Genomic DNA, 24,099 nt, shown 5'->3' with positions numbered 1-24,099 from the left:
AGGGTGAGGGCTAGGGTTTTGGGGGGAAAGGGTAGAGTTTCAGGGAGAAAAGACGAGGGGAGGAGGAGATCGATGAGAAATGGTGGTCGAGGATGGACAAGGAGAGGGTGAGAGCTCGCCGGAGGCAAAGAGAGAGCGCCATGGGGGATTAGGGTTTTTTTTTTTTTTTTGGGGGGGGGGGGCGGGGGAGGGAGAGGATGGAGTCACCTAGATCGGAGAGGGAGTCAGGAATTTTGAAGGAGGCTCCGAAGGAATTTTTCTCTCCCTCTCCCTCGTTTTCACTCTGATCAAGTCGGGAAAGAGGAAAAGAATGGGATTTATACATGTCTTTCTATAGTGATTTTAACATTCATTTTCTTTTTCGTTTTATTCCAAACCAAACACGGGAAAATTATTTTCTATTGTACTTTCTTTTTCTTTGCTCTATTTTCCTTCAAACCAAACATAGCCTAATTAAACTAGACACAATGGTAATATGTCAAAAACAAGGCTAAATTTCAGAAAACCCCTTAACTTTGGACGATTATCAGATAATCCTAATAACTTCTTAGATATCAAAAACACCTTCTTATGTTTTGGGATTATCAGAAAATCACCTTCTAACTTTAAGATTTTATCAGAAAATCCACACAACAACATAAACACAATTTTCACGTAGGTTGGTAAAATTATGGGAAATATTATACACAATTTTCACGTAGGTTGGTAAAATGTTGGGAAATATTTTTACTAGTGAAAATTGTGGTCCATGCTTTTAGAGTAGTTTTCTAAATATTAGAGTTAAACAAGGTTTTTTGATAACCCCTAAACTTAAGGGGTGTTTGTTGATATTTCAAAAGCTATGCAGGGTTATGGAATAATTGTCCAAAGTTAAAGGGGCTTGTGAGATTTTGCCTAAAAACAAACATATAGAAAGCGTGTATGAATCTGAATACTTTATTATTAATTTATTTACTAAGTTCACTTGCCTGATTCTTTTAATACCAGCTCAGATCATATTCCTACAAATAAGCAAACAAGGGTATTCAAATCACTTTATCTTGTTGGATAATATTGTCTTCTAAAGTAATATTTTACAGAATTTTTAATGACAGTTTAAAAAGGACTAACTTTACATCTAACAAAATATACAAGGACTAAATTGACAAAACGTATGTATAGGAACCAACTTGAGCATATGGAGCCTCACTTTGAGGACGATTAATTTGTTTAATGAGTGGTTGTGATTTGTCTTTGAGTGTAATTTGAAGAAGAGTGCTAAACCATGGACTATGGTTATTGTAAAATTTAGAATGAATCATAACCGTCCACTAGACTAATTAATGGCTATACTTAATATAGTGATCTCTTTACTACTTTGTTGATAGCTTAGAGGATCCAAATTCAACCAAGAATAGCCTTTCAACCTAAAGTTTATTTGCTTTACTTCATTATCCCAAAATTGTGAAAATTTTCAAGATTATTTTTATCCGTGGCAATCTGTTACCATATTATTTAGATATTTATTTGAATTGCTATATAAAGTTTAGTATCCAGAGAATATCACATAATCAAAAAGGGGAAACATACGTAGTTTCGGACAAATACCTAGTCATTGTCTTGGTGTTGGGATTCATTAGTAATTAGAAATTAAAGTCCCTAGTTAATCCCACTCAGTCTCGGACTTCTACTCTCTCTCCATATTATATATACATTGCAGGTCACAATCCCAAGAATCGAAAGATTGAGTTGCATTCTTACGTACATAATCTGATTATTCTTCCTCCTTCATCTTCATCGCTCTCCCTGTGATGGAGACAAGTTGTGATGAGGATCGCTTGAAACTGTCAATAGCGGGACCGTCAAGCTCTAGCTCTCGTGCGCAAGATCAACTGAAGATCGAAGAAAGCAGTGGCAGCATGGAGACCGCTGATTGCTCTCGACTACGAGAGATCAAGAAGAGGTTCCTTGAGATCAAGAAGTATATGTCAGCAATGCGGTTTGCAGTAGGACCAATGGCAGAGAATTGGCTCAGTCTATCACCTCCATGTTCGTTCTCATATGCACCAATATTGGAGATTGCGGAAACCCTCCTCGACTCTGGCCGGAGGATCAAGAAGAGGCGGGGGAGGCCTTCATCCTTCAAGAAGTCCGAGGTTAATATTCCAGACTGCTTGCCTTTCAAGAAGCAGAAGATATCAGAAACAAATACGCAGGAACCAAAAAAGGATATCAAACCGCAGACCATGCAACCACAGCCTTCGTTGAGAAAGGCTGATCAGCCTGGCGGGTGGAGGCAGAGAGCAGATTTGATGGGTTTGACTCGCCACGTGTTGTACCTCGAGAACAAAAACGTGAGCAGATCGGACACTGATGCTAATCAAAACAGGCTGCAGCTGACGAAATCCGACATCAATAACAAAGCTGCGCAACCTCTGAAGGACCTTGCTGACGAAGCTGAATCCGGCACTGTAATACCTGTAAAGGTCTTGGATAAGGAAGGTAACAAATATGATGTTGTGTTTAAATATCTGAGAACCTCCAGAACCTATAGATTCATGGGTCGGGGTTACTCAAAGTTCGTCAAGGGCAGTGGACTGAGAGAAGGTGAGATGATTGCGATATGGGGTCTGGCCAGAGAAAACGGGGGAAACCGAGAGATTTGGCTTTCCTTCGTCAATTCTGATGAAAGAAACTACTGAAAGAGTAGAATTTCAGGGATTACTAGCGTTGCAGACTCAGGATATGATTATGTACATTGTTAAAATATGGAGATAAAAGAGTTAGTCCTCGTCTTTTTTTCTTTTTCAATTTTTTTAGTAAATGCATGTGATAAATCGATTGTTTTTTTTAAAGATAGAGTCAATAAATTGTTATTTTAAGTGTCTCAATTTTATGTGTCTCTGTTATTCAATTGTGATTGTAGCATTAACATGTTCACTGTTATATACGTACTTACGAATGGCTTTCTTTTACTGCTCATTGAAGAAATTACTATTCTTATTAGCTCAATTATGTTCTTGTCCAAAAATGCAATAGAAATGATTAGTAGTCTAATATTGTGTTAGTCTAGTTCCAACAATGAAATAAAATTATGGATTTATCGATCTTGTACCTATGGAAAACTCAAATTTTGACTTGGTTGCAGTCGGTGTGACTTATATGATGCTCCGTTGCTAATTTCTTATGATGCTCCGTTGCTATATATCCTTTTCTTTAATTACTTAATTTGTACCAACTTCTAGCGTTTGGAAGCATTTTGTCAGTCGTCGTTAGCATACATGCAATGGAAGTAGATACCGGTAGTTTCTTGCTCATGCATGTTTCTATTATTCTGCTTTAATAGTTTCAATGTCTACTTGCTAAACATATTTGTAAAGCAATGATTTACGCAATTTCCTTTTTATCAAGAACTAACAGTTGAATTAGAGATGAGATAAGAATATAAATCACCCATTTCCTTTTTTATCAAGAAGGAACTCTCATTTTGGTTCATTACGGCCCAGTTTGGTTTGAGAGAAAGGGAGAGGAGAAAATGAAAGAGAAAGGAAAAAGAAAGGAAAAGAAGAAGAAAAGAAAATGATACTTTTTTCTTGTTTGGTTAAAAAGGATATTGTAATGAAAGTCAGAAGAAAATTCATAAGACAATCATTTTCTCTTGTTTGGTTACCTTTTTGAGAAAAATAGGAAGAAAATTATCACAGCATAATATTAATTCATACTTCTTGGAATTAGATTTAGATTTAAATAATTTATAAAGATAATTAAATCAAATTGCGATTCTAATTTATTTTTAAAAAATATATAAGTAACCGGACATGTTTGCACAATCCGCACTCAAGAAAATTGAGTCAAATTTACGATCCTCTAATTTGCATATAATTGTACATGATTTTGGACTTGTAAGTTATTCATAACCTCAGTTGAAGAAAGATGATTCTGAAAAAGGTTTAGAAAATGATGCAGTTCAAGCATAATTATTTAAAATCAGTATCATTCATATCATTGGAAGTAACAAGTCAATAAACATGTATTTAAAAAAATTGGTAATTTCACTAATTAGAGAATAACATTTATCACTCATAATCTTTGCAGAAAGAAAGGTCAAGGAAGGAACGAAACAGAACCATGGAATGCATTCAGATCAAAATTGAACTAGTCATGATCTGAGCAAATCTAAAGTAAATGTCATGATATTCCTAGTATAAAGTAAAATTCATTTCTAGCCACAAAGTCTATTATAATCAATTTCATATAGAAAAACTTAGCAAAAGAGAGAGAGAGATAAATCTGCTGAAGTCCTTGATTTTTGACTTTAGTGGGCCCAACAAAACATCAATCTCGCATCCTTCATTCCTTAAAATTAATTCAAAAAAATTCAAATAAATACAAAATAAAATGAAGTATTGACATTCTTTTAGAAGAAAAATGAAACTGCCACTCGTCGTGTCATGGTTTTTTTCTTAAGACTAATCTCCAGAATCCTAAAACATGACAAGAAAGATGCTCCAACTAATTTTCCCATTCGATATCTGTCTTTCAGCAAATGCATTGACAATTAACTACATTTGTTGACAACAACTTAGCAGAGATACATGAGAAAACTGAGTATATAAAGAATCAAAATGACAAGAGATAAGATGTTAGCAATTCTCTTGCGTTCATAATGGATCGACAGTTTCACATTGCACCCATTAGGAGTTATACAATTACAAATTCACCAATCTTTAGGTGTACTATAGTTTAATTTTGCATTAAATGTACCTGGCACCAAACTTGAGTTTTGAAGTAGGTTCTACTCAGAAATGCACCTAACCTTGATGCTTTTAACTAAGTTTTAAGTGAGGGAATGATAGAAATATATCCATGAATTTATTTCATTTTACGGAAAAATGCAAGAAGATCAGGGACTCCAGGTAATTATATTCTATTCGGATCTGTTGAAAACAAGCTGTTGAAAGCGTTGCTGGATCCATGGGCAAGTTGAAGAGAAAGAGAGCAAAGTGTTAGGAAATCAAATATGCTCTGATACCCGTTGTTGGGGATTCAAGCTACCAAATGTTGGTACAACTCCTTCTTAGCTATTCGACCACTTGTCAAATATGAACCCTCTGCAGAATTTGCCCTACCAGATCTTGTGTTAAGCAATGAAAAAAAAGAAATCATAGTAGATTAAAACTGCAAGAAAAGAGAATACCAAATTTTAACGAGGTTCGACAACTTTCCTACGTCCTCGGGAGCCACACAAATAATGTCCTTTATATTAAAGAAGATTACAAAGCTTGCAAAGGAGTAGATCTCAAACTTGAGTTCTCTTAAAAAGAAGCAAACAGAAAGCTATCTCTTGCTCTTACAAAGGCGCGAGTTTTTCCAACAGGAAAAACTTCTCTCTCCTCAATAAATCGCTACAGAAACTCTTCTTAAATGAATGAGATTTTCCTCTAAAATTCTCAAGCTCAATTAATGGCCGCCGCCTCAAATAATCGCTGAGAAGAAGAAAACAGAACGGGGGCAGAGGGTCTCGTGCTCATGGGTTTCCCTTAAATAGGGAAACCCTATCCAACAACTGTATCCAGCTGTTCCCAACAAACGCCGGTGAGGATCAAAAGAGAGCTCGCCTTACCTCGTTCTAAAAATCCGCCTGCAGCTTGTTGAAACCCGCCTGCAAGATCACGTGCTCACTAACGAGTCTTCGAGCTCGCCTGCGCCACGCACGTGAGATCTCGCCTGTAGGGCCTTCACTCGATCTCACTTGAAGCCCATCGACTTCGAGCTCGCCTGAGCTCGTATTCATGTCGAGCTTGCCTGCAACCATTACGACCTCGCCTGAAGTCGCCGCAGACCTCGCCTGCAACTAGCAACTTCGATCTCGAGCTCGCCTCGACTTGGACCTCGCCTGAAGCTCGTCGAGGTCGCCGGAAGTTCGCCGCCGACCAGGTTTGGGTCTACACCTAATTTCCAACAACCTCCCAATTGGAGACCAAATCATCATCAACAAGCTCTCTCTTAACAAGCGTCTTCTCCTGTGTGGCTCCACCCTCATCTCTTACATATGAATGCCAATTAAAGTTGCGCACAACTCCAGTTTCTGAATGGTGACTGCTTTAGTCAACATATCTGCAGGATTTTGGCTCTCCAAAATATTCTCCAATTGTAACTTCCCGTCCTCAATCATCAAGCGTATGAAGTGGTAACGTAACTCGATGTGCTTCATTCTGGCATAAAATACTGGGTTCTTGGCAAGGTGTATAGCACTCTGGCTATCACAATAAAGAACTTCGTTTCTCCGCTTCAGACCCAACTCTTCCAGGTACTCAGTTAACCAAATCATCTCCTTGCTCACCTCTGTCACTGCGATATACTCTGCCTCAGTTATGGACAATATCACATTCTTCTGCAAACGCAAGACCCAGCTCACTACTGTCGACCCTAAGGTATAGACATACACAGTGGTGCTTCGCCTCGTATCATGATCACAGGTAAAATCCACATCCACGTATCCCTACAGTATCAACTCCTTTCTCCCGAAACACAGTGACATATTTGTAGTCCCTTTTAGATATTGTAATATCCACTTCACGGCCTCCCAATACTGCTTTCCTGGGTTGCTTACAAACCTGCTCACAACTCCTACTGCATGGGTAATATCCGGCCTCGTGCAAACCATTGCGTACATCAGAATACCAATGGCTGATGAATAGGGCACCTTCCTCATGTGCTCCTTCTCTGCATCAGTCTTGGGTGATTGCTCACCAGATAACTTGAACTGGCTTCTAAGAGGTATGCTAACGATCTTAGCATTCTGCATGTTGAATCTCCGAAATACTTTCTCAATATATTCAGACTGACTCAACTTCAACATCCCCTCTACCGCATCCTGACTGATTCACATCCCAAGAATCTGCTTCGCTACACCAAGATCCTTCATGGCAAACTCCTTTGCTAACTGCTTCTTCAGCTTGTTTATCTCCTGTAAACATGATCCTGTAACCAACATGTCATCAACGTACATCAATAAAACGATATAGGTGGACTCAAACCTCTTGAAGTAGCAGCAATGATCTGAGTTGCATCTGCCATAGCCATTGCTCTACATGAAGTTATCGAACTTCTTATACCACTGTCGTGGAGATTGTTTCAATCCGTATAAGCTCTTCTTGAGTCTACACACCATCTCTTTCTTTCCTTCCTCAATGAAGCCAACATGTTGCTTCATATAGATTTCTTCATCTAAGTCACCATGAAGAAAGGCAGTCTTCACATTTAACTGCTCAAGGTAGAGATTTTCAGCAGCTACCAAGCTCAACACCATCCTAATGGTTGTGAGCTTCACAACGGGGAAAAATATCTCCGTCCTTGGAGTCTCCTCCGTTCTTCGGTCAGAATTAACATTGTCTCCCCCATCTAGAAGTTCCTCCAAATCCATGTACTCGGATGCACCCACATCTGTAGTGCTGCTCCCACTGCTTTGGCCAGCTTTGACATTATCCCTGTCCTTGTACATCACTTCCTTATTGAATATGACATCTCGGCTCCTGATGATCTTCCTGTTCTTCTCATCCCAAAGATGATACCCGAACTCATCAATACCGTACCCAATGAAGGTATGCTTCAGTGACTTATCTTCCAGCTTGTCCCTAACATGATCACTGATATGGACATATGCCACACAACCAAAGACTCTCAAGTATGAGGGATTAACTTTCTTACCACTCCAAACCTCTTCCAGAATCCCAGAGTTCAATAGAACTGATGGCCCGTGATTTATCAAGTACGCTAATGTATGCACCGCGTCCGCCCAAAAAGTTTTTGGTAGACCTACATGTACATGCATGCTCCTCGCACGCTCTGTCAGCATTCTGTTCATTCTTTCTGCTACGCCGTTTTGTTGCGGCGTCCCTGGAGTAGTCCTCTCCAAACGAATCCTGTTCAGAGCACAAAACTTCTTGAACTCCTCCAGCTCATATTCTCCACTATTGTCTGATCTCAAACACTTCACTTTCAGATCTTTCTCATTCTCCACCATGGCTTTCCACTTCTTGAAGATGTTGAACACCTCTGACTTGTGGTTCATAAAGTATACCCACACCTTCCTCGAGTGATGGTCGATAAAGGTGACGTAGTATACCGAACCGCCAAGAGAAGACATGCTAGCTAGACCCCATACATCTGTATGAACAAGCTCTCACTTGTGAGCTTTAAGTGGTCTTCCACCCTTCAGGAAACTAACTCTCTTCTACTTCCCGAAGATGTAGTCTTCACAAACACTAACTTCTACCGAATCAATGCATGTTAGCTTTCCTTCTGAGTGTAGAATCTTTATACTCTTCTCACTCATGTGTCCTAGCCTATTATGCCACAGATCTACACTCTCCTTACCTGCTGCAATTGCGAGGGTGTCACTTGCATGTGAAGTTAGGTAGAGGGTACCGGTCTTGTTGTCACGGGCAACCACTATTGTACCGTTTGAGATTTTTCACGAATCTTCGGTGAATGTTGTAACATAGCCTTCTGCTCCAAGCTGACCAACTGAAATAAGATTCCTCTTTAACTTCGGTACGTGTCTGACATTCTTTAGAGATCACTTGGAACCCTTCAACTGTATTTGCACGTCGCCTCTTCCAATAACACTACAGGGTTCATTATCCCCCAAGTATACTTTTGCAAAGTCCCTTGCTATATAGTTCTGAAATAGCCTTCTATTAGCAGTGTGGAAAGAGGCTCCCGAATCAATGACCCATGAATCAGAATCGATATCCATAGCGAGAATCAATGCATCTTGCACAATATGAGCCTCCTGCTCATTTTTATCCTTCTTCGGTGCTTTACAGGTAGAAGACATATGGTCCTCCTAGCCACAATTCCAACATTTCCCCTTGATAGGTCTCACCTTCGAGTTCGACATCTTCTTCTTCGACTTCGATTAATTCCTGTTTTGGATCCCCCTATTATAGCTTCTGCCTCTCTGCTCGAGACTTAGGGCTGAACCTGAACCTTCTAATTCTTTCAATTTTCTTCTAACCTCCTCGAATAGAATCATAGCTACCATCTCGTTATGCTTCAACTTCTCATTCCCCGTCGAGTTGCTGATTGCGGTCACGCATCCTACCTAACTATCCAGCAACTGTGATAGTATCAATAGGGCCTGCACTTCGTCATCAAACGTGATGTTGACTGAGATGAGTTGATCAACAATCATGTTGAACTTGCTGAGATGCATCATGAAGGAACATCCTTCTGCCATCTTGAGGTTGAATAGCGTTTTGACGAGATGCACCTTATTTGCAGTTGACGGTTGCTCGTACATTGTTGCGAGTGCTTCCATAAGCCCTACCATCGTCTTCTCCTTTAATATATTGTGTGCTACAGATTTTGCGAGTGCCAATCGAACTGCCTCAGGGTTTTTCGATCCAAAATTTCCTAGTCCTCGTCAGATTCTTCTTTCTTCCGTCCTTTTTCTTCACCCATCAGCGGACGGTAAAGATCCTTCTGGTACAGATAGTCCTCCATCTGTGATTTTCAGTAGGCGAAGTCTGACCTGTCAAACTTCTTAATTTTAGATTTGCCTTCTTCTACCATTTCTTACACGCACAGATCTGAACAAGGTCTCTGATACCAGTTGTTAGGAAATCAAATATGCTCTGATACCCGTTGTTAGGGATTCAAGCTACCAAATGTTGGTACAACTGCTCCTTAGCTATTCGACCACCTGTCAAATATGAACCATTTGCAGAATTTGCCCTACCAGATCTTGTGTTAAGTAATGGAAAAAAGAAATCACAGCAAATTAAAATTGCAAGAAAAGAGAACACCGAATTTTAACGAGGATTGGCAACTTGCTTACATCCTCGGGAGCCACACAAATAATTTCCTTTATATTAAAGAAGATTACAAAGCTTGCAAAGGAGTAGATCTCAAACTTGCGATCTCTCTTAAAGAAGCAAACAGAAAGCTATCTGTTGGCGCGAATTTTTCCAACAGGAAAAACTCCTCTCTCCTCAATAAATCGCTACAGGAACTCTTCTTAAATGAACGAGATTTTCCTCTGAAAATATCGAGCTCAATTAATGGCTGCCGCCTTAAATAATCGCTGAGAAGAATAAAACGGAACGGGGGCAGAAAGGTCTCATGCTCATGCGTTTCCCTTAAATAGGGAAACCCTAGCCAACAGCTGGATCCAGCCGTTCCCAACAAACGCAGGCGAGGATCAAAAGAGAGCTCGCCTTACCTCGTTCTAAAAATCTGCCTGCAGCTTGTCGAAACCCGCTTGCGAGATCACAAGCTCGCCAACAAGTCTTCGAGCTCGCCTGCGCCACACACGTGAGATCTCGCCTGTAGGGCCTTCACTTGATCTCACCTAAAGCCCATCAACTTCTCGCCTGAGCTCGTATTCATGTCGAGCTCGCCTGTAATCATCACGACCTTGCCTGAAGTCGCCGCGGACCTCGCCTGCAACCAGCGACTTCGATCTCGAGCTCGCCTCGACTTGGACCTCACCTGAAGCCCGTCTAGGTCGCCGGAAGCTCGCCGCCGACCAGGTTTGGGTCTACACCCAATTTCCAACACAAAGCTGTGACTTCAGCTGCTAGTTTGCTGGACAAATTAAGCATGGGCAAAAATAATACGTAGGGTAAGTCTTTTAAGGAGATAGCAGCAATATAGAACAAGAGCCGAAGAAAAAAGCAAAGGCAAAGGAGCCAACTTTGGCAGATATAAGGCCTAAAGAATCAGTAGTCCTAACAATTATTATCAATTTGCTTCCTCTTCTCACATGAGTTAGTGTTCAGTTCATGAGTTTTCAAGTCATTGGTTTGAGAGATGTGAGGACTAGTCTGCGGACTTATTAGTTGAAGGGACATATGAATACATAAGAATGGGTTCTGTTTTAGAAGAAAAATTTGAGTTAAGGGATGTGTGCAGTAGTGATTACATTTGATTTTTTGCGGGGAAAAAAAACCCAGATAATGATCTTCCCTACCAGATCTTTTCCCCTACATATATGCGGTTCCTTTTTATCTTCTTCTTATACTAATCAAATATATGAAGTGAGCGTTAGTTGGTCATGTGCTTCTTCTCTTTCGTGGAGATCACATGCAAAATTCACCACTTGCTACCAGTAAAAAGCAAAATATTAAGGCACATCACTAATATCATTGTCAGTTTTCATTTACTCACTAGTACAAAATTGGTCTGTCCAAACAGTTATTTGAATAGTTTGGACAAATCAAGATAGCCCAAACGGGTTAAACCATTTGGGATAATTATCCCAAACAGTTTAAACCGTTTGGGCTTTAAAAAAGCCCATATGGAAGTCCCAAACTGTTGTAACCGTTTGGGATAATTTATCCCAAACGGTTACAACCGTTTGAGAGTTTTGTGATGGTCAAAAAACACTGATGTTTCCCCCATTCTCCCCAAAACTAACCCACGATATTTCCCCCGAATAAAATCCCTAAAATACACCCCCAATCTCCCCAGCCCTCGAGTCTTCATCGTTGAAGTCCAGCCGCGGCCACCGGCCAACGCACCTCTCCACTGTCGTCCACCGGCTCTCGCCAGGGAACTTGCTTCTCCGCCTCCTCCTCCACCGCCTCTCGATTCCACCGCATCCTCCTCCACCACCTCCACCGCCTCTCGATTCCATTGCATCCTTCTCCACCGCCTCCACCGCCTCATCCTTGATCAGGTCCCGCCATCCGCTCTGTAAATTATTATTATCTCCTCTCTACAAAACCCTAAGCCTAAGTTTTTTTAAATGATTATTGAATTTTAAAGCATATATTTTAATATGTGATTATGTTTACTAAAGATTATAAGTATTCTGGGAAAAGATTTTGGACATGCATAATAGAAATGAATTAGCTCTCAACTCTAAACAATATGTCATAATGTTTGGTAATCAATAGATAAATGGAATTTGATTTTCTGTAAGAAACTTCTGGAACCAGTTCTCCTCAGCAACCAATTTCCAAATCTGGTTACAGAAATTTGCCTTCTCCATTAGCTCCTTCATCTGATAAAAGATTTGTCGACTTATTTTAAAAATGATGTTTAGTGGAATAATGTTCCTCCAATTTCTATTCTAGATTATTTGTGAAAAGCTGCTTGCTGATAGCGTACATAGATTTAATAAACATATTGTAGTATATTATTTGTACAAGTATCATACATAGTATACATATAAGATATCACAGATTTGTGCGCAAGTCACGAATAATTGTAAATTCACATTGCAAGATAGATAAATACTCATTTAAATATATTAGCATAAACTGCATCAATCATTAAGCAAATCAAGGTTGATAATAAATTAAATCACATGCACAGAAAATCATTACGAAGTCATTACAAGCAGAGAATACAAACAAAGTTACAATTTACAGGGTATACACATTGTGATATAGATTGTAATAAGTATAATCATTTATATATTTATAGAAGAGTCGATAACATGATGACTTGAGTAATAAGGTTAGATGGATCAATTAGATCTACAGACAAGGTACGAGCAACACGCATAAAAGTAGGTTACATTAATACCTCATGATTTATATAATATTTACATTTTTTAGGTACGAGCAACACGCATAAAAGTAGGTTACATTAATACCTCATGATTTATATAATATTTACATTTTTTCTATTTTATTTAATAAAATGAACATGTTTAAACTATTTAGCTTTTAATTGTAACCCTATTTGAAGCAAAGTCATTATCATGCTTTGCTTATTTCCTAAATCCATATTTTTAGAGGTCGTTACTAATAAATTATTTTGTTTTGGTTAGCATGACCCATAACTACATCAGAGATAAGGATTGGATGTACGCGGGTCATGCAGAATGCATGCAATCTATTTTCATTAATGGAGTTAGTGCTTTCATGGATTTTGTACGCAGACACGATATGATCCAATATGGGAGACTCATTTGTCCATGTAAATTATGTTTGAATAAGTTGCATCAATTGGAGGAAGAAGTAGAACTTCATATTGTGAAGAATGGTTTTGTTAGCGATTATAAAACTTGGGTATATCATGGAGAAATTGAAGGTTTCAGTGATGCAGATGAAGAAGAACAAGAAGAAGACAACTTGTTTATCGATAAGGAAATGGAGGAAATAGTTGAGGTAGCTCTTGGTAATACTAATCGTACTGAAGATCTTCCTTTTGGAGGAGGACATCGTGAAGACAATTATGATAAATACATGAATGATGCTAGGAGGCCCATTTATGAGAATGCAAAACACTCCACGCTATCATGGTTCGTCCATCTATTCCAGATTAAATGTCTAAATAAAGGAGCAACAAGTCATTTACGATGCTCCTCAAGTTTCTTAAAGATTCTATGCCTTCGGGGAACCATGTGCCTGAGACCTAATACGAAGCTCAAAAGATAATGTCTAATCTGGGTCTGAAGTGTGAGATGATAAATGCATGTCCTAATGATTGTATAATTTACTAGAAAGAACATTCATATAAGATAGAGTGTCCTACTTGCGGAGAGGCTAGATATAAGAAGAAAGTACACGGTCAGAAGAAAGATATACCTATCAAGATAGTACGATACTTTTCCATAACACAGAGGCTGTAGAGGTTATTCAAGTGTAAGAAGACATCAGTGGCAATGACTTGGCATCAGCGTGCATGTCTAAGTGAAAAATGGACGAATGAGTCATCCTAGAGATACACCTGCATGAAAGAATTTTGACAATAAGCACCCAACATTTAGTCAGGAACCTCGCAATATCAGGCTGGGATTGGCTAGTGATGGCTTTTTCGCTTTTAGCTTTAATGGCAATCCCCACAGCACATGGCCCGTTGTGATGATGGTTTATAACCTTTCACTGTGGTTGTCTATAGGCCAATTATATTTCATGATGCCTCTTCTTATTAATGGTCCTAAGTCATCGGGAAACAATATTGACATCTACCTTCGACCTCTTATCGAAGAGTTAAGATCTTTATTCATCGATGGTGTGGAGACGTTCGATGCAGACACAGGGACAAACTTCACCACGCGTGCAGCCTTAATGTGGACAATCAATGATTTTCCTACGTATGGAATGCTATCTGGTTGGTCTGTACATAGTTACACTGCATGTCCTTACTGTCATCTCCATACAACATCGAGAAGGCTACCCTTTAGTAAAAAGACATGTTATTGCGGTCATCGGTGCATGTTGGATGAAAATCATCCGTACAGAGATGACATCATCTACTTTGATGGTACTAAAGAGAAACGCCAGCGTCCAGACCTATTATTCGGAGAGGATATACTTGCTCAGTGGAATGTCAAAAACAACATGACTTTTGGAAAAGGTAAGGGAAGACAAGAAACACCATAAGGGTAGAACAAGAAAAGTATATTTTTTAAACTACCCTACTGGAAGACAAATAAAGTGCGGCACAATTTAGACGTCATGCACATTGAGAAAGGAGTATCTGAGCACATACTTAACTTACTTCTCTGTAAAGATGAAAAATCAAGAGATAACCTCAAAGCTCGAAGGGATCTCCAGGCGTGGAACATTAGAAAAGAGTTGCATCCTATACCAAAGGCAGACAATCCAAACCAGTTTGTACTCCCCAATGCCGTGTATCACATGTCACCAGATGAAAAAAAAAGTTTCTTCAGGTGTTACATGAGTTGAAGGTTCCTACGGGGTTTTCTGGATCATTAAAAAAGAAGATAAAGATTGTTAAAGGTAAGATCGAAGGGTTGAAGAGTCATGATCACCATATTATTATGGAACATCTTCTTCCATTATCTCTCAGGGCTTCCCTCCATAAATCAGTCGGTTTAGTGATCAACAATCTTTGCAGATTCTTTCGAGAATTGTTTGCTAAAAACATTGAGGATGATAAGTAAAAGAAGCTAGAGGCTGAAATTCTCTTAATTTTGTGCAAGCTTGAGCGGATTTTTCCACCATCATTCTTTGATATGATTATACACCTGACTGTTCATCTTGTAACTGAGGCTAGGCTTGCCGGACCAGTACAATATCGATGGATGAATCCCATCGAAAGGTACCTTTAGTTTTTCAGTTAATGTAATCGATATATTTTTATTTTATAGCTTGGATGTGGTGATTTAATGTAACTTTTTGCAGGTACCTTCTCACTCTGAAAAATTATATTCGCAATAGAAATCGACCAGAGGGTTCTATTATGGAAGGTTATCTGTTAGAGGAAGTAACCACTTTTTGTTCCCGTTATCTGGATGAAGACATTGAGACAAAACTCAACAAACCTCTTGTAATTCATGACGGACCATCTAAAAAGCCAGATTATAACAGAACGACTCTTACATTTATCAACAAGATTCATCGCTTTATCCTTCTTAATATCGAATGCCTTAGAGAAGTTAGAGAGTATGTCTATTCCCATAATTATATATGTTTATATGATGTAATATACTTCTCACATTAATTACTCATTTTGACATTAGAATACACAAGGATGAAATACGTGCAATGCATAGTAATTGGAATGAGGCACGTGTTGAAACACATCATCAGAATAATTTTTGCAATTGGTTTAAACATTATGTAAGATTTCTATTATCTCATTTTTTTGACTCATTCTATTAATTTAATCTAACATCTTTATGTAATTACCGTATTAACCTTTTTGTCAGAGCCGATTACCAGATGTAGAATCAATATTAGATAAGAAACTTGGATATTTGGCTACACTTCCAGATGCTAAAGTTAAATACTATAAAGGATTCGATGTTGGCGGTTATAAGTTTGAAATCAAGTCTATAGAAGAATCTCGAACCACCCAAAATTGTGGAATTGCAACCATAGGCACTAATGATGAGACATACTATGGGTACCTTGATAACATACTTGGTATCAACTATCTAGGACGAGCAGGATGCATTTATGTCTTTCAGTGTGTTTGGTATGATATGAAGACTGGAACTGGTAAGTGGAGAGACAATTACGGGACTAGGGTGTAGGCATCAAAAATTGCCTATGGATTCCCACACGTAGGTCAAGACAAAGAGAACATGAGAAGCGACATCGTCCGAGTAAAAGAAGTTTATCTGACGGCAATGAAACACATGAAGCAAATCGGTAAAAGCGCACAAATCAACAAATTGACAAAACACGCGTAAAAGGGAAAGCAAGTGAACCGAAGTAAATACAAACAGCCAAAAGAGTCAAAAAGACATAACAGCTGGCCAGAAGACTCGCACTCATGTGAGTCACCAAATGGTGACTCGCATAGCTCCGAGTCACCAAATGGTGACTCGCGTACCTCCGAGTCACCACGACTATTTAGGCCTCCCAAATTCCCAAAATGCGGATTTTGATGTTTTATTAGAATTCTTTCGTCCCAGGACCTCTACAATTGTTCTGAAGCTATCCTTAAGAGCGCCTGGGCAGTTATCAACTGCAGATGACATCAAAATAATTGATCTTATCAGAAAACGCTGTTACAAAAGCCTATAAATAGAAGCCCGGGGTCTTCATTGGAGAGGATCTGAAATCTGAGGGCGAGGTGCTGTCAAATTGAACAGTAGACCACGAATTTCAGAGGAGAATTGGCAGATCATGGTGAACTTTTTCATAAAGAAAAAGCCTTCAAAAGATTTGAGATTCTCTCCCCCTCTTTCCTCCGAATCTAACATGGGTTTGATCTCGAGAAGAGCCACAATCTCGCTTGGTCGTGATTGTCGCTGCTACAATTATTTCCTTCATGAAGCAAGAGCATAATTACACTTGTCAACTGGATATGATCCGTGACGATCCACAGACTAATGTGTCCCCGGCACAGGCAATGATCCTACACAAAGTAACAGGAGATAAACTACTGCTGTGTGTTGTTTTATAAAGTTGTAATCTTTACTTTTCTCATTATAAGAAGATCTTATAAAAAGATCAACTCGAACTTGTAATCGATAAACGGTGTAACAGGTTTGACAGTAATGAAAAAGATAACTTTTGACGAAAACAAACTGGCGACCACAGTGGGAGGCGACGGCCTTTCTACGAAGGCTGTGGTGTCGCAACCAAGGGTTCTCATCCCGGTTAACGAAGAGGTCGAATACGAGTTCGACCAACAGAAGTATGAGAGTATATTTCTTCCTCCTCCAGATCATCTTCTCCTCAAAAGAGCAAGAAGATCTATTCCACAAGGAAAGTTCGTTGGTCTTCAGATCTGAAGACCCAAGATGAGGAGATCTGCACCATTAATGCTGTAGTTTCATCCCCTAACGTTCCTACGATTTCTGAAGAAGCCGGATCTTCAGGACTGAACCATTCTTTAATCAAGGAGCCTACTGCTGAAGACGTGCCAACTCTGTCAAAGAGAGCACGGTAAAGACGACGCTAACGCCTTGCACGCCAACTCACCATGGCTTTGGAGCCAGTTGACGGGATCTGGTATGAGGCGGACCTGAGGTTTAGGAGGCACCAAATGCCACAACAGCGAGCGAGTATTTTCGCCTCCAAACCAGTAGCAGATGAGTGGATTCGCGTCAAAAAGACCCGTTCAAATCTTGAGGTTTCATAAGATCCATCATCCAATTGAATGAGCCTGATGGAGAAATGACTATCAAAGGTGGTAGTTAACTTGATAGTTATGGGGGCCTGCTATCTTATTGGAAAGGATTGGCGAGAGAATTTGGTTTTGGTCCTAACTATAGAGAGTTTTGACCAGGCGGGAGATTTAGGATGACCCTAACTATTCAAAGTTTTAGTCGTCCATCTTGAAAGTGAACCTCTCATTCTTAGAAGGAATCGAGAGGGGATTTTGGCTCTAGTCCTAATTGTAGGAAGGTTTGACCGAGTGGAAGATGCAAGGAGCAGTTTAGCCTCGTGCATCAGTAGGAGGAAAGAAGGAGCAGTTTAGCCTCGTGCACCAGTGGGAGGATTTTAATCATTTTGGAGATGATTAAACAGTAATAGCGGGAGGTTGTCAGGTTATCCTTAAGAGTATTCTCTAGGAACTTACCGTCAAAGGTAGGGAACAATCTATCCTCATATACCAGTTGGAGGTTTGGGAATAGTTTATACTTGTATATCCGTTAGAGTAAAGGAGAATCAGTTTATACTCGTATGCTCGTCGGAGTATAGGGGAAGCAGTTTATACTTGTATACTTGTCAGAGTATATGAAGAGGTTGTAAGAAGACTAGGGATAATACTTCTTCAGGAATTTGCCATTGATAGGCATCAGAACCTTATCGCCATTCAGTTTGACGAGGTGATAAGCTCCATTTGAATAGACTGCTTCTATTATAAATGGATCTTACCATTTGGGTCAGAATTTACCTTTCTTCTTAGAGTTGATGATCATGGGTCACCGAATTATGAGGACCAGGTCTCCCTCCTTGAAGGACCTATGTCTGACTTTCTTGTCGAAAGCCTTGGAGATTCGGGCTTGATAGAACTTAATGTGCTACTGGGCTTCAAGCCGCTTTCCATCTAACGCCTTGAGTTTTGCGAGATGTTGTTGCTGACTTTCTTCAGTTGTCATCCCTGTTGCAAGTGAGACGCGTAGGAATGGAATCTGAATTTCGAGTGGTGGGACGGCTTCGCAACCGTACACATTTGAGAAAGGTGTGATGTCGGTCAGTGTACAAACTGTGGTTCGATAAGCCCATAAGCTTTCACCGAGCTTCTCATCCTAGTTGTGTTGCTATTAGTGGTCTACTTGGTCAAGATCTTAATGATCGTCTTGTTGAAAGCTTCGGCTAATCCGTATGCTGACGGATTATAAGCTGTGGACGCTAGGTTCTATATTCTGAACTTGTCACAGAACTAAGTGAAGGCATGACTGACGAATTGTGATCCCTTGTCATGAATGATGCACCTCAGGATGCCGTATCGGTAGATAATGTGATGTTTGATGAACTTGATCATATCACTAGTTTTGATTTCTCTTAAGGGCATGACTTCGGCCCACTTGGAGAAGTAGCTGGTTATTGTAAGGATGAAGCGATGACATTTGGCTGATGGGGGAGAAATCAGTCCGACGACATCCATCCCCTATGTCTCAAACAGCTATGAAGTCACTGTTAGATGTAGGTCTTCGGGTGGCTTGTACATGTAATTAGCATGGATTTGACATGCGTGGTAACTCTTGGCGTAAGCGACAGCGTCATGGACCATTTTGGGCCAATAATAGCTAATTCTTCGCAAGCGGTCCAAGAGCTTGGGTCCGGGTTTGTGAACTACGTAGGTGCCACCGTAGGCTTCCCGTAGGGCTTCTTGTGCTTTTGTCGTAGAGAGACATCAAAGCAGCATGCCGTCGTACGACTTTCGATACAATGCCTTTGTGGTTGCATTGTAGTAGAATCTCGGTGCGCGTCGGCGAACATAATCTTGCTCCTTGATGTCTTTAGGAAGTATACCGTACAAGATGTAGTTGATGATCGGAAAGCGCTAATCTATCAATTCGGGTTGATCGGTCGCCTGGTGAGTTGCATTCACCTCCAGAGCATACTCCAGTTGGTAGAGTTGTCAGCTTGCGACAGTGACTTGTTGGCTTGTCCCCAGCGATTGGGCTAGGTTAGCTGCCAATGATGCCACTTCATCTGAGTGCGTGTTCTTGGAACGGAGCACATGCTCGCTATGGAAACTGTCAAATGATTAGGTTTGCTTGACGGCTACTTGGTGACATGGGATTAAGTTATCATTCCTGACTTCTGTAGGCTGTCTAAAAATCACAATAGATAGCTAATTCCCCATCAAACACCAATGATGGAAGTTACAATCTGACGACTTTCAGAAGGTTACAATTTGAAGACTTTCACGTAGACCGATGAAGGTTACAATCTGACGACCTTCGCAACAACTGATGAAAGCTCTAATCAACAGCCTCCACAATCAACATCGGGAGTTACAATCTGACGACTCTCACATATCAAAGAGCTAAAGCAAATATTACAAAGCGACGATCTTTGTAACGCTCTGACAGAAAGAGACTACAAATTGACGGTCTCTTCAAACTAAGACGTGGAAGTCCTCCCCGCGTACCAGTATCAAGACACACCGTGTTCATAGCCACGAACGTAGCTCAGATGTAGCTTCCAACACTGCCAATGCAGCTTCCAAATCGCTGCAAACACAGCTCAGACGCATCTTCCAACGCTGCCAACACAACTTCCAAATCGTTGCAAACGCAGCTCAGATGTAGCTTCCAACGCTGCCAACGCTGCTTCCAAATCGCTGCAAACACAGCTCAGACGCAGCTTCCAACGCTGCTAGTGCAGCTTCCAAATCGCTGCAAACACTGCCAACGCAGCTTCCAAATCGCTGCCAACGCAGCTCATGTTCGGCCGCAAACGTAGCATCTAACTGCTGCCAACGCAGGTTCCATCTGCTGCCCAATGTAGCTCGCAACCACTACGTTCAAATGCAGATTTCATTCCAGAATGCAGGATTTGCATTTGACTTGTTCAAACACGAGCTGAACGGTTTCAAAACCGTTTTCCACGATCTAAGGGGATCACAACTACACTCAGGAGTGATTTTTGGGGGTGGTTACATCCCATTAGCCCCACTTAGGAGCGAATTAAGGGGGCGGTTACACCCCTTAATCCCCTATAAATAACTAAGAAATCAGCTTAGTTCAGGAGGCTGAATCTTTGGGGCTGGCTTTTGGATCCTTCTCCTTGGCAGCAAAGAAGAGATCTTCGGCTTGTCTAACCAATTACGGTTAAGATCAATCAACTCATCAAGAGTTCTAAAACTTGCCACACAAGTTCTCCACAACGTCAAATTGTGAGGAGAAGATCATGTTCCAGTGAATCAAGACGTGCGGATAGTCAACAGAGAGCAAATTCGACGCAGACATTTGAGGGAGGCACTCCATCACCACCGTGAAGAACCCAGAATTAAACAAAGGAGAGGATTCAGATCAATCCTCATCTCTTTTGTAATCAGGAATTCGAATTGTAATCGAGAGTTGAGAGAGTTGTAATCATTCTTTTTCTAAGCAGTTAGAGAGAATAAAATCAAATACAGATATTTCATCATTACAAATTTTTCCACAAACAACTTCATATTCTCCCTTCATTTGACTGATGATGAGTTGAGAGTCCCCGTAGGCTTCCAGATGCTTCACCCTCAACTCCTTAGCGAAGTCAAGTTCGATGAGTAGTGCATTGTACTCAACCACATTGTTGGTACATGGCTCAGTTAGTTAGAAAATTCGGGGTAATACATGGTTTTGTAGAGAAACCAGGACTATCCCCACACCTACAACGATAGACCCACTAGTGCCCACGCGAGAGACGTCATCAAAATACAATTGCCAAACTCCTTCTTGCGAGGTTGCATTAACCTTGTGGGTTTCATCCGACATGACTTGAAAAGGTCATTCTTCATCTCGAGCAGGTAACTTGCCATGTAATTGCAGATTGCTTGTCCTTTAACAAACTTCTACGGTATAAAGTGGATGTCGTATTGAGACAACAAGATTGCCCATCGCGCTAGGCGCCAGTTCAAGGACTCGGGCTGTGTCATGAAGACTTGGATGGGATTTATCTGGGAGATGGCATGAATGGTTTGACCGACAAAGTAGTGTCACATTTTTTGAATTGTGAACACTAGGGCAGGCACTCCTTTTCAACCATGGGGTATCGCTGCTCGGCTCCCTATAGGGTCCTACTAAGGTAGTCGATGCCCTACTCGTGGCCACCGTCATCATTCTATGCTAAGAGGGCGTCAAGAGAATGCTCCATTTCTCTTACATAGATTAGGAAGGGTTTTCCTTAGACGGGGGCTGCCAAGACAGGTGGATTCGAGACATAGCTCTTGATCTCATCGAAAGCTTGTTGGCAAGGCTCGTCCTATACGAAGGAAACAACTTTCTTCATCAGCTTGGAGAAGGATTAGCATTTACCCTACAGATTTACAATAAATCTTCAGATGTAAACCAGACATCCTTGTAGTCCTCTCAACTCCTTGAGATACCTGGGTGGTTGGAGCTTTTGGATAGCTCGCACCTTGTTTGGGTCGACGTGGATCCCTTTCGTCATGATGACGAATCCGAGGAACTTGCTACTCATCATGCTTAGGAATAACTTCATAGGGTTCATCATCAGTTAATGGGACCACATGAGGTCGAACATGGCTCTCAGGTCTTGAAGGTGATCATCTTTGTCACGACTCTTCACGACTAGGTCATCCACGTAGCATTCGACTGTCTTCCGCAGATGATCTCGGAAGATGGTGCTCATGGCACGTTGATAGGTTGTGCCGTCATTCTTGAGATCAAAGGGCACTACTGTGTAACAGTATACCCCTACCAGAATCCTGAACGAAGTATGCTTCTCATTCTCAGGGTGCATCATGATCTGATTATACCCCGAGAATCCGTCCATGAAGGACATCCTCTCAAAACCACAGGTGTTGTCCATGATGACATCCGTGATGGGCAGAGGAAATTCATCCTTAGGACATGTATCATTGAGGTCTCTAAAGTCGATACAGATGTGGATCCTATAATTTTTCTTCAAGACTAGAACAATGTTCGCCTCCCAATCGGGGTGTCGCTCTTCCCGGATGAAGCCTGACTTGACTAATTTCTTCACTTCGGCTTAGATCGCCTCCATGATTTGTAGACAAAATCATCTATGCTGCTGTTTGATGGGTTTGGCATCCGAGCCAATGTTGAGGTGATGCATGGCGATCTAAGGATCTAGGCCAGGCATGTCCTTATAATTCAATGCGAAGACATCGATATTTTCCCATATGAGGGATATAAGGTCTTCTTTTTCCTGGGGTTCATCTTCAGTTGATGGCACTGCATGAGGTTGAACATGGCTCTCAGGTCTTGAAGGTAATTATCTTTGTCGTGACTCTTCATGACAGGGTCATCCATGTAGTATTCGATTGTCTTCCATAGATGATCTCGGAAGATGGTGCTCATGGCACGTTGATAGGTTATGCCGGCATTCTTGAGTTCGAAGGGCATTACCGTGTAGCAGTATACCCCAACCAGAGTCCTGAATGAAGTGTGCTTCTCATCCTTAGGGTGCATTTTGATCTGATTATACCCTGAGAATCCGTCTATAAAGGACATCCTTTCAAAACCATTGGTGTTGTTGATGATGACATCTGTGATGGGCAGAGGAAATTCATCATTAGGACATGCAGCATTGAGGTCTCTAAAGTCGATGCAGATGTAGATCCTTCAATTCTTCTTCAGAACTGGAACAATGTTCACCATCTAATTGGGGTGTCGCTCCTCCCTGATGAAGCCTGATTCGATTAACTTCTTCACTTCGGCTTTGATCGCCTCCATGATTTATGGACGAAACTGTCTCTACTGCTGTTTAATGGGTTTGGTGTCCGAGCCAATGTTGAGGTGATGCATGACAATTTGAGGATCTAGGCCAGGCATGTCCTTATAATTCAATGCGAAGACATCGATATATTCCCGTATGAGGGATATGAGGTCTACTTTTTCCTGGGGAGATAAGTTGTTGCTGATAAATATGGGTTTGGGATTTGCCTCTTCTCCCATATTTATTTGGAGTATTTTGTCCTCTGTGGGCGGTTCATGCTGTTTGAAGTGACCACTCCACTAGGCACTGACATGGAGATCACGTGCTTCATCATAAAGCGGAATCTGTTCATCCTCTTGGACTTCATCGGGGTCGACCGTAGCCATGTTGATCGTAAAGTCTTTGAACAGGGCCCTGATGCTGATGTCTGAGTTCCAAGTTGAGGATGTTGATGATTAATCATTTGAGCAAGCATCGTTGGATTTTTCATCAAATTGCAATGCAATTCCGAGGAAGAGGAGGAGTAACCTATCCCTCTTCATGTTTTGTCATAGTAATTGTCCGGCTTCCCTTTGGGGACATAGGCAGGTCAAAGGGGCGTCTTCCGGCCTTTGCCATACTTTAAGCCTTCCTTGCGGGTGAAATCATAACTCATCCTCTCCATCATGCATTTTACGATGGAGCTATAACATGAGAATTGAGGAGCGGGTTCGTCTTCATCTGACTTGTCCCATAGTGCGTGTGCAGGTTAGTCTATCCTTCCGAAGATAATCTCTTGCTGAGAAATATTTCGGGCAGGTATGACAAAGACAGCTTGCAAGGACTAAATCATTTGCCTATTGGTGACAAATGACGAGTGCACAGGCAAGTGTAG

General features: G+C 40.9%; 1 protein-coding gene across 1 annotated transcript; it reads left to right on the top strand.

Annotated features, from left to right (window-relative positions):
• LOC109834436 lies at window positions 12,768–23,203 on the top strand. The gene is made up of 7 exons (XM_020402458.1): window positions 12,768–13,240; window positions 13,766–14,298; window positions 14,455–14,554; window positions 15,090–15,350; window positions 15,428–15,527; window positions 15,617–15,908; window positions 23,016–23,203. The coding sequence occupies exons 1-7, from the start codon at window positions 12,768–12,770 to the stop codon at window positions 23,201–23,203; spliced, it is 1,947 nt and encodes a 648-aa protein (XP_020258047.1).

The sequence above is a fragment of the Asparagus officinalis genome, chromosome 1 (assembly GCF_001876935.1).
Source record: "Asparagus officinalis chromosome 1, Aspof.V1, whole genome shotgun sequence".
Classification (NCBI taxonomy): domain Eukaryota; kingdom Viridiplantae; phylum Streptophyta; class Magnoliopsida; order Asparagales; family Asparagaceae; genus Asparagus; species Asparagus officinalis.
Note: the sequence above shows the minus strand (reverse complement) of the source record. Positions and strands in the feature narration are given on the sequence as shown.

What these genes read in the sequence shown, in the direction of transcription:
- LOC109834436 (XM_020402458.1), top strand. Translation starts at nt 12,768, where the DNA reads ATGACCCATAACTACATCAGAGATAAGGATTGGATGTACGCGGGTCAT. An exon ending in AAACACTCCACGCTATCATG is followed by an intron (nt 13,241 to 13,765) that starts GTTCGTCCATCT and finishes TTTCGCTTTTAG; the next exon opens with CTTTAATGGCAATCCCCACA. An exon ending in TGCCTTAGAGAAGTTAGAGA is followed by an intron (nt 15,351 to 15,427) that starts GTATGTCTATTC and finishes TTTTGACATTAG; the next exon opens with AATACACAAGGATGAAATAC.